The sequence below is a fragment of the Callospermophilus lateralis genome, chromosome 2, assembly GCF_048772815.1.
Source record: "Callospermophilus lateralis isolate mCalLat2 chromosome 2, mCalLat2.hap1, whole genome shotgun sequence".
Taxonomy (NCBI): domain Eukaryota; kingdom Metazoa; phylum Chordata; class Mammalia; order Rodentia; family Sciuridae; genus Callospermophilus; species Callospermophilus lateralis.
Genome location: NC_135306.1, coordinates 158,842,508 through 158,853,859, shown reverse-complemented (window position 1 = coordinate 158,853,859; position 11,352 = coordinate 158,842,508). Strand labels below are relative to the sequence as shown.

Below are 11,352 nucleotides of genomic sequence, written 5' to 3'. Positions count from 1 at the left end.
ACTAGGACTGGAATTCTGGTTGCCTCTCTGAAAAGTATAACAGTTATTGGATAACTGGTTTTTTTCTTCCCATGTCCTCTTTGGAATGTAACAATAAAAATAATTTTTGAAACACCTATCAGTGTGTCTATGTTCTCTAAGTTTCTTCTCCCTCTTTGCTGTATGATTAGCTTGAAGATACAAGGACATTTTGTAACCTGTTGTAAGACAGTTTTATACCAATCTAATCATAAAACACTGGCACTAAATTAGCTGTGTGTGCTAATGTATGGATTCTTAGGTGAGTCTCTGAAAAGTATACAAATATTCTGATAATTTGAGACATGTAAAAATTCCCCAAGGATTGCTTGTTCTAAGAAGTTCTTAAGTTCTTAGGAGCTATTGATTTTGTTGTTGTTTAGGGTTTTTAAAAAATTTTTAGCACCCAAAAATCTAACCTAAAATTAATTTTATTGTTAGTATTAAAAAATAATAGGTTCAATCATGACTGAGTGAGATTTATCCCACAGCATACAAGACTAGTTCAACATTTTAAAATAATATAATCTATCACTTTTAGAGAAGAAAACCAGATGATCCTATCAGTGGACACCAAAAAAGAACTGAATAAAATCCAACACCCATTCATAATAAAAACTCTCTCCAGGCATGGTGGCACATGTCTGTAACCCAGCAACTTGGGAGATTGAAACAGGAGGGTCAGAAGTTTGAGGCCAGTCTGGGCACTTTAGTGAGACCCTGTCTCAAAATAAAAAGGAAAGGGGGCACGAGGGCAGAAAAGATGGTGGAATGAGATGGATATCATTACCCTAGGTACATGTATGACTGCACATATGGCGCAACACTGCATTGTGTACAACCAGAGAAATGAAAATTTGTGCTGCAGTTGTGTACAATGAATCAAAACGCATTCTTCTGTTATATATACCTAATTAAAATAAGTTAATTAATTTTTTTAAATTAAAAAATAAAAAGGGATAGGGATGTGGCTCAGCACACCCTGGGTTTAATCTCCAGTACCACAATCAATCAAACTAGGAAGAGAGGGGAACTTCCTAAACCAGATAGAGAATGTATACAAAGAGAAAAAATGTACAAACATTGTATTTAATAATGAGAAACTAGAAGTTTTCCCACTAAGAACAGGAACAAGGCAAGGATATCATTTCTCACCATTTCTTTTTAACATTATACTGGAGTCCTAGCTAATGCATGAAGACATGAAAAAGAAATAAAAGTTATACAGATTGAAAAGGAAGAAATAAAATCATCTTTGTTTATAGATGACATACATGATTGTCTGTTGAAACCCCAAAAGAACCAACAATAACAAAAAATCCTGGAACTAATAAATGATTATAGTAAGGTTGCAGGATACAAGGCTAATATGCAAAAGTCAATTGCTTTTCTTATGCAAATAATGAACAAGACGAATTTGAAATTAAAAACACAAGAAAATTTACATTAGCAACCCTAAAAAATGGCATTTTAAGCATAACTCCAAAAAAATATGCATAAGATTTAGGAGAAAAATTACAAAACCCTGATAAAGAAGTCAAAGAATTGAATCAGTGAGGGATAGTCCATACTAACTGATAGTAAGGCTTGGTATTGTCAAAGTGTCTGTTCTTGCCACCTTGACCTGTAGATTCAATGCAATCCCAATCAAGATCCCAGAAAGTTACTTTGTAGATATGGACAAACTGATTTTAACATTTATTTAGAAAGATGACCAGAAGAGCCACAAAATATTAAAGGAGAGGGCTGGGGTTGTGACTCAGAAGTAGAGTACTGCCTAGCATGCATGAGTCACTGGGTTTGATCCTCAGGACCACAGGAAAATAAAGATATTGTGTCCACCTATAACTAAAAAATGAATATTTTTTAAAATATTAAAGGACACTACAAAGTCTGAAGACTGACACTACCCAACTTCAAGTCTTAACTATAAAGCTACAGTAATCAAGACTGTATGGTATTGACATAAAGTAGATTAATAGATCTTTCACAAAAAAGCAAAATGGAGAAAAAGATAATCTTTTCAACAAATGATGCCAGAACAAACAACATCTATACACAAAAAGATAAATAATAATCTAGACACAGACTTTATAATCTTCCTAAAAATTAACTCAAAATGCACCATAGGCCTACAAATAAAATGCAAAAATATAAAATTTCTAGAAATAACCTAGGAGAAAATCTAGATGGTGATGCCTTCTTAGATAAAACTCTAATGGCATGATCCTTGAAAGAAATAATTGTGCAGCTGAACTTCATTAAAATGTAAAACTTCTACAAAAGATATTGTCAAGAGAATAAGAAGGTAGGCCACAGACCAGGGGAAAATATTTGCAAAAAGCATATTTTTGATTATTCAAAATATACAAAAACACTTAAAAACTCAACAAAAAAGGAAAAATCTAATTTGGCAAAAATTCTAAACAGGCATCTCACCAGAAAAGAAATACAGATGGCAAATATTTCTAAAAGATGCTCTACATCATATGTCATTGAGGAAATATGAATTAAAACAACAATGAATCCAGACGTGGCACATCCTGTAATCTTAGCTACTCAGGAGGCTGAGGCAGAAGGATCACAAGTTCAAAGCTAGCCTCAGCAACTAAGTGAGGCACTAAGCAACTCAGTGAGACCCTGTCTCTAAATAAAATGCAAAATAGGGCTGGGGATGTGGCTCAGTGGCTGATTTCTCCTGAGTTCAATACCTAGTACTCCCCTCCCCTGAAAAAAAAAAAAAAAGAAAAGGGCTGGAATGTAGCTTAGTAGTAGAGCCCCTGTGAGTTCAGTCCCCTTTACTACCACTATACATCTATTAAAATGGCCAAAATCCAGAACACTAATTCCAAATACAGAATGTAGAACAACAAGAACTCTTATTTATTGCTGGTGGTAATGCAAAATGATACAGCAATTTTGGAGAGTTTGGTGGTTTACAAAACTATATGATCTAGCAATTGTGATCTTTGGTAATTAGCCAAATGAATTGAAATCTTATGTCCACTTGAAAACCTGCACATGAATGTTTATAGCAGCTTTTGAGCTTTCCAGCTATGAAAGGACGTGGAAGAACCTTAAATTCTATCACTAAGTGAAAGAAGCCAATCTGAAAAGCCTATCTATATACGGAATGATTCCAATTATATGACATTCTGGAAAAGACAAAACCATAGAAACAGTAAGAAGATCAGTGGTTGTAGGGGTTAAAGAGAATGGAAAGATAAATAGACAGAACATAAAGGATATTTAAGGCAGTGAAACTATTGTGTATGATATTGTATTGATAGATATACACCAGTACACATTTGTCAAACCCATAGAATATAAATATAAAATATAGACTTTGGGTGATAATGGTGTATAGGGTCATCAGTTGTAAGAAGGGTACCACTAGGGTGCAGGATATTGATAGTAAAGAAGACAGTACGTGTGTGGGGGCAGGGAGTATATGGGAACTATGTGCTTTCTGCCCAGTTTTACTGTGAACCTAAAACTGCTCTAAAAATAAGAAAAAATTAGTATTTTTAAAAAGATGTAATGCTGAGCATGGTGGTGCATGCTTGTAATCCCAGTAATTCAGAAGGCTGAGGCAGGAGGATCCCAAGTTTTAATCCAAGACAACTTACCAAGACCCTACCTTAAAATAAAAAGTTAAAAAAAAAAGAACTGAAGATGGCAGTAAGACTCTGTGGTGCATGCCTGTAATCCCAGTATCTTGGGAGGCTGATGCAGGAGGATTGAAAGTTCAAGGCCAGCCTCAGCAACTTAGTGAGGCCCTTAGCAACTCAGTGAGACATTGAGACTCTGTACATGCTAGGGTTGTGGCTAAGTGGTAGAAAGCTCACCTAGCACATGCAAGGCCCTGGGGATGGATCCTTAGCAACACATAAAAACAAATAAATAAAGGTATTGTATCCAACTACAGCTAAAAAATAAATATTAAAAAAAAAATACACACACACACACACAAAAAAAAAAAAAAAAAATGCTGGGGATGTGGCTAAGCACCCCTGGAGTCAATCCCCGGTATCAAAAAAAAAAAAAAAAAGGAGAGAGAACTGGAAATGTATCTCAATGGTAGAGCGTCCCATGTTCAATCTCCAACATAACACATACACCCACCACACACACACACAAAAGATATAAGTTCTTATTGACCCTCCTAGTTCTGGCATAAATCTCTAAAAGAATATTGACCAATATTTGCACATTATGAGACTAAAGATCTTTTCCATAAATAATTTTGATATAAAATCATATATCCCAGATGAATGCAGGGGCATTCTTTAAACAAAAGAATTTGTTACAAGTGTCCAGTTTTGAAAGCAAACCTTTCTTTTTAGTATTGTCAGGTGTTGTCATGCCTACATATTAGGTAGAAAAACAGCTAAACCAGAACCAAGCAGTTCTGTTTAACTGTAAACTACTTTGCATATTGTTACTAAATGACCACCTATAAATCAGGTTAAATCTGACTCAGCCCGAAATACAACATCTTGAGCGACAAAACTCAGGTAAGAGACACTTCTCCAGAGTGACCCATAGGAGAAAATAAGAACCTGATTTTTAAGAAAGTCCCTAGATACTATTTTTAAATTATACATTTTGTCAATCTTATTATTCCATTATCTTAAAATACAAATTATTGTCCATGTTACAAAAGATCTAGATTTTACTGGTGTTTAAATAACGTGGAGGAGTGGGAAGTATTTTGTGCTAGTACCTTTGCAAGCTTAGCAACTTTTACAACCTCTGAGGGATGGGAAAAGAGGGTTTCTAAGCTTCCTCCAAGCTCTGATATTCTATAATTCAATTGTATGTGGTTTTTACCTGCCAATTTTTTTTTAATCTATGAAAACAGAAGCTTTTATAAAGTTCAGCAGAGCATCTGGAATCTCTTAGGATTTTATTATTAAGAGCTCATCATTTATTTTCCAGAAGGGCTCTAAGATAGAAACCCAAGATTTTCCCAAGATAGGTGTATTTGTTAGTTGGTCATGTGTTTGTAATCATGGAGCCCTAGCACTAACAATCCATGCTGCCTTCCTTTAAGATAAACTTGCACTTGATTCCTACAAACACATCTAGCCTAGTGGAGTCTCTACTAGGCTTCCTATCTTAATTCTCTTCACTGCTGCATTTTTTTCACACTCTTACTCTGTTGTTTATGGCTAAAATGTCCTCTTTGAACGGAAGCTGATCATATTTAGATGGTACTACCTTGATTGGTGGACTTATTAGAAATGCTCAATTAAAAAAGAAAAGCTTCTTTATCAATATGTCCCCAGATACTTTTTTTCTAAGAATTACACAACAACCTAGAAACTTTTTTTTAAAAGAGAGAGAATTTTTTAATATTTATTTTTTAGTTTTGGTGGACACAACATCTTTGTTTGTATGTGGTGCTGAGGATCAAACCCGGGCCACATGCATGCCAGGCGAGCGCACTACCACTTGAGCCACATCCCCAGCCCTAGAAACTTTTTTTTTTTTTTTTTTATTGGTTATTCAAAACCCTAGAAACTTTTAATTACCTGTAGTATATATCAATTACTCAGATTTCATCTGAATCAAGATTTAATATGTTATTTCAGTTATGCTTCAGAGTAAAATCATATCCAAAAATGTAATTTTGCATAATTAACTTTGATATCTGCTTTACTTTTGGGGGGAACCTGTTGTAGTTAATAAATTCTGGTTGGTTAGATGTACACAAAAATAAGAATGTTAGGGCTAGGATTATAGCTCAGTGGTGTGAGGCACTGGGTTCAGTCCTCAGCACCACATAAAAATAAATAAATAAAGATATTGTGTCCACATTAAAAAAAATCTTTAAAAAAGTAATAAAAGAGTGTTGTCAGAACTATAGTTGTGCAGTCTCCACATCCATTTGCCATCATTTTGTAGCTTCTGCCATACATGTTCATCTTGCCCTCTAGATTCCTAACTTAGGAATTTCCCAACTAGTTTCTCTCAGCAACTTTTTCTATTTGACAGAATCTTGGCTAATTGTTAATATTCCAGAGATTTTTGTTTTATGTTAGTTATTTGAGGTCATTTGGTCAGTAATTTGGACTCTTTCATTTCCTGTTCCTCTGTTTCAATTTTTAATTGAATATATCTCACTTATCTCATCCTCCCTCACTCCCTTTTGTAGAAAGAGTGTTTCCTGGCATTGACTCCTTTTCCAGCCTTTTTCACCATGACTTATAACCCTTCTCACTCATCCTTCTCCCCCATCCAGAACCTTGCATATCCTAGACAAGTGCTCTCCTCTGAGCTACATTCCCAGCGCCGCCTTTAAAAAAACAAAAAAGGGCTGGAGTTGTGGCTCAGTGGTAGAGCATTTGCCTGGCATGTGTAAGACCCTGGGTTAGATCCTCAGCACCACATATAAATAAATAAAATAAAAGATCCATTTACAACTAAAAAGTATTTAAAAAAAATTTTTTTTGAGACAGCATCTGCCTGCCTCCTAGTTAACTAGTCAAACTACAATGCCCCTTAAAAACCTCTTGTGGCTACCATATTATAGTTAAATGCAAAAAATCAATAGATGTTGTAAAATGAGTTAGGGATTTGGGGTATAGCTTAATGGTAGAGAGCTTGCCTCCTCAGCACAAAGCCCCGAGTTTAATTCCCCAGCATTGAGGAGAAAGTAGATGGGATTATAAGTGAGGATTAGTAAGTGAGGATTTTTGATGCTACAAAAAAAAAAAAAAAAAAAAAACACTAAATAATATTGACTCACTGGTGAGAAAGTTGTTCCCATTCCAATTCTCTTTCAATCCTTGTGACCTCAAGTTATAGTCTTAGACTGGTGCAAACATGTCTTCCACATCACTAGAATGCCTTCTAATCTCCCTCATACAACAAGAATAATATCTAGCCTGAATTTAATATTTGTACTGTTAAATGCTATTTATTGTGAATTATACTGATTTCACATTTACAGTAGGGTTATAAAGTTTCTTTTAAAAATAAATCCTTGGGCTGGGGATGTGGCTCAAGCGGTAGCGCGCTTGCCTGGCATGCATGCAGCCAGGGTTTGATCCTCAGCACCACATACAAACAAAAATGTTGTGTCCACTGAAAACTAAAAATAAATATTAAAATTCTCCAAAAAAAAGTAAAAATAAATCCTTTTGAGGGGCTGAAGATTTAGCTTAGTGGTAGAGTACTTGCCTTGCATGTGGGAGGCCCTGGATTCAATCCTCCAGTACTGCAATAAATAAATAAATCTGATTGAGTAAAAAAATGTTAAGTGTTTTTTAAAAAAATAAGTAATAGTACAAGTGAAACACAGATGTACTTTTTATCACTATGGTATATGCAAATAACTGAAGTTTAGGAAACACTGAAACCACAATATTCAAATACATGTTGGGAAAAATTACAAACTAGTTAATGATCATGCATCCTCACAGGCATAGGCTTCTTAAGTAATACCTGATATACCAGGGGCAAAACAAAATAAAAATAAGAAAGGAATCATTTGTTCTTAAATATTTACTATAAAATTTTTTAAAGAAACTCCCTCACACATTTAAAACACAGAACTTAATTGAGTAAAGTGCAGCTATATTCAGATTTTGTGTCCCCTCCCACTGCATCCCATGGAGCACAAGGATAAAGTATTATACTCCAAGAGGTCCCACACCAGCACATTCCCTCTTCCTGAATAGGTCTACATCTATCTCATTTTTAATTTTTCTTCCTTCCTTTTTTTTTTTTTAATGCTTTCCCAAATGAGCTTAGAAACTAGTAATCTAAATAGAAGACTTCAAAACACTGATCTCTAAGAATACAAACCTTGCTCTGTTTTTAATCTGGCCAAATTAATAAACATGGTTATATTTCTAGGTTAAAGACAAAATGACGGACAATAGAAGCTACTCTAATTCACCAGACAAATTTCCTGTCTTCTCTGATTCTGCCCACTTGCCGCTGCCCAGGTCCTTCTATCTGGACCCCATGGTCACTTTCCACCTGTGTCCTGAGACCCCAGTGCCATCTCCTTACTCTGAAGAGCTGCCATTGCTGCCATTTTCCAGTGACTCCCTGATCATGGAAAATTATGGTGAACCCTGCTCCTTCACATTTCCAATGCCTTATCCAAATTACAGAAGGTGTGAATACTCTTATGGGCCAGCCTTTATCCGGAAACGGAATGAGCGGGAAAGGCAACGAGTGAAGTGTGTCAATGAAGGCTATGCCCAACTGCGACATCATCTGCCAGAGGAGTATCTGGAGAAACGACTCAGCAAAGTGGAAACCCTTAGAGCCGCAATCAAGTACATTAACTACCTGCAGTCACTTTTGTGCCCTGATAAACCCGAGACCAAGAATAATGCCAGGAAAGGCTCCTCCCTAATAGCAACCACCAGTCACCATGCTGACCCTATTTTTAGAATTGTTTGAATCAGCATTTCAAAATAGAGACAGATAATTTCACAAAATAAGATCTCTGACAGCATCCTTCAATAGTTTTTTCTGTATGTAATTTCTGTGTGGGCAGATACAGTTCCCATGCTAACCTATGCTGGGTATTAATAATACATTATCTTATGTAGACTGATAAAATGCTTTGCTCATTTCTTTCAAGAGCTCTAGTAGAGCAGAATGGATTCCCCAGGAACCTCTGTACTTTTCACCCTGCCCTTCTCACACACTTGGCCCACTTCTCAGGTGTCAGAAGCTCTCACAAAAGCATGAAAAGTGACGAGTGACTACTTAGTGTTAGAGGTATATTTTGCAGCTACTTTGTGCTAAGCTGTCAAAATGAATCTGCCTTGATTTGTCAGATGTTTGGTGGTTCTTATTTATTTGGTGTTGACAAAAGTAGTCTATAAAACTTTTTGTCCTTTGAAAAGATTTCAGGGTAAAAACAAAAGTAGTCTATAAAACTTTTTGTCCTTTGAAAAGATTTCAGATTTATCTTTTTCCTGCACTTAGACTTCCTTAGGCAGCTTAGTACAGAGCTTCAGAAGGTAGTCTCTGGACACTAACTGCCTCAGTTTCAAATTTCACTCCTGCTTTCATTCTAGATCTTGGTTCTTCATCTGCAGTGTGTGAATAATAACAGCAACATCCCTGTGTTTATTATGAGGATTAACTGTGCCTAACACTGAGTACATATTCATAACCATTGTTTTCTATCATCATTATTTTTATCTTGTTTTGTCCATAGTATTACCATCCTCCAGCCCAGAAAACTTTCAGCTTCCAGGCCTTTCCTTCACCCTTGGGAAGGAGAGTCCCTGGCCTGTATCTTAGAGATTGCCTTCAAAATGTCTCCATTTCTACTCAAGGCTAGCTTCAGTGCTTCCTTCCCTCGTTTTTGTTTTTTTTTTTTTTTTTAATTATTATTTTTTAGTTGTAAATAGACACAATACCTTTATTTCTTTTTATGTGGTACTAAGGATCAAACCCAGTACCTCACATATGCTAGGCAAGCTAGCGCTCTACTACTGAGCCACAACCCCAACCCAGCTTCTTTCCCTCTTAACTCCCAGGTCCCATCTGTCACCAAGCACAGTCAAGACTTCCCTCACACTGTCACACTCATCTTCACTGTCATGTCTGAATTATTTCCCAACTTCCATTCCCTGCCATTAGTTGCACCTTCATTTTGTATACAAACTTCTCTTGTAGTTCCTGTCCTTTTATCATTATGCACTTATCTCTGTATTTTCAGTAGACAGATAACAATCATATTCATTGTATTTTCCTTTTAAAGAGCCTCAACTCAGGTAGGTATCAATAAATATATGGTGTTACTATTTTCCTATTCCAATCCTGTCATCTTGCATCTGAATCTTTGTTAACTATGGCTTCTCTGGCCTCCTAGGCTTGTGTTTCCAACTGATTCTACCCTCACTCTGATGTCTTACAGAGTTTCAGGTTACTTTGTTGCTCCAACTGTTTGATGGCTTCTTTTTAAATTCTTGTTTAAATGTATCCATTTGCTTTTCAAAGCTCACTACAGTCTATTCCCATCCCAAATGGGATAGGACACATACCCTGTCAGAAGCAAACCACAGGGCTGGGGTTGTAGCACAGTGGTAGAGCACTTGCCTAGCAGATGTGAGGCACTGGGTTCAATTCTCAGCACCACATATAAATAAGTAAAGGTCTATTGACAACTTTAAAAAATTTTAAAGATTTCTTGAAAGTTAAAGCAAACCACAGTCTTTCAAGTGTATTCTTTGCTTTGTTCTTGCCTCCTACCTAATCTAGATTATTCTCCTTTCCCCCTCCACCATTGAAATTCTATTGTCTTATTCAGGACTCCCCTCAATGGCAGCCTTCATCAGTCTTTTTTAGACTCTATGTGCCAAGTAATTCCGCCTTTAAAGTATATGGGCCTGGGCTACAGTTATTCTTGTAACTACAAAATTATGTGTTGTGTGCAATCGTCGCTTAAGATAATTTGGGTTGCAAGCAAGAAAAAACCCAGTCTAGATTGGCATAACCAAGAAAGGGACTTTATAGGCTCATATAACTGAAGGACTCAACATTGCCAACAAGGACCTATTTTTTATAGGTCTATTCTGACTTTTCCTGGAAATAGCTTTGGTGTCCCCAAAAGGCTATCATATGCCTTCTTATTTGTACACAGGAAGAAAGAAAAAGTCTATAACCCAGGATTCCCAGAAAAAAGTCTTGAGATCCCTTCTGATTGGAGAGGAACATACCATGCCTAATGAACCCCTGTGACCAGGAACATGAATGTGCTGACACACCTGGAGCTGGGAGTACAGTCTACTTCTCTGTGTATAGGGATCTGCAGACAGAAACAAGAACCCATGGAAGGAGGGAATGGATGTAGGGGAGATATCCACAAATTCCCTACATATTTTTTAGCTATTCAACACAGGGCCAGACACCATCAGTGCACAGTAACTGTGAGATTCCTCAAAATACCAGCCTCTTCCTATGGATATTCAAACAAGAGCAGAATCTAGACTTCTGTTCCTTTGGTCACCAGTGTCCACTCCCTATATTCCTAATGGTTACCACACCTCTGCTCTTCAGTAAAGTCCTGTCTGTTTCAAGCATAACCACACCTTTGGTTATTTTGTTTTAAACCTTGAAAAATTCTTGGAGTCCTTAGGCCAGCCAGTGGCTTCCCCCACCCCAGCCTCCTTTCAGTTTAGGGTAGAGTTAGATCAAAAGCACTGAGTCTCTTTAGAGGTCAGCTCCCTCCTCACATGACTCCCCTGGATCCGTGGGGGCTTCCCACTGTGAGTGACTGACTTTTCTGGCAGTAGTGAAGCCCGAGCTTTTGGAAATTGGGGTCACAATGTCTTTCACTCCTCCTCTCTTTTC

At 36.7% G+C, this 11,352-nt stretch overlaps 1 protein-coding gene across 1 annotated transcript; it reads left to right on the top strand.

The window, feature by feature from the left end:
- Positions 1-7,896: 7,896 nt before the first annotated feature.
- Ascl3 (achaete-scute family bHLH transcription factor 3) lies at positions 7,897-8,484 on the top strand. The gene has a single exon (XM_076844202.2). It carries the CDS (start codon positions 7,897-7,899, stop codon positions 8,440-8,442), a length of 546 nt encoding a protein of 181 aa, XP_076700317.1. The 3' UTR covers positions 8,443-8,484.
- The last annotated feature ends 2,868 nt before the right edge of the window (positions 8,485-11,352 follow it).

Coding starts and splice junctions, on each gene's coding strand:
- Ascl3 (XM_076844202.2), top strand. CDS start 7,897: ATGACGGACAATAGAAGCTACTCTAATTCACCAGACAAATTTCCTGTC.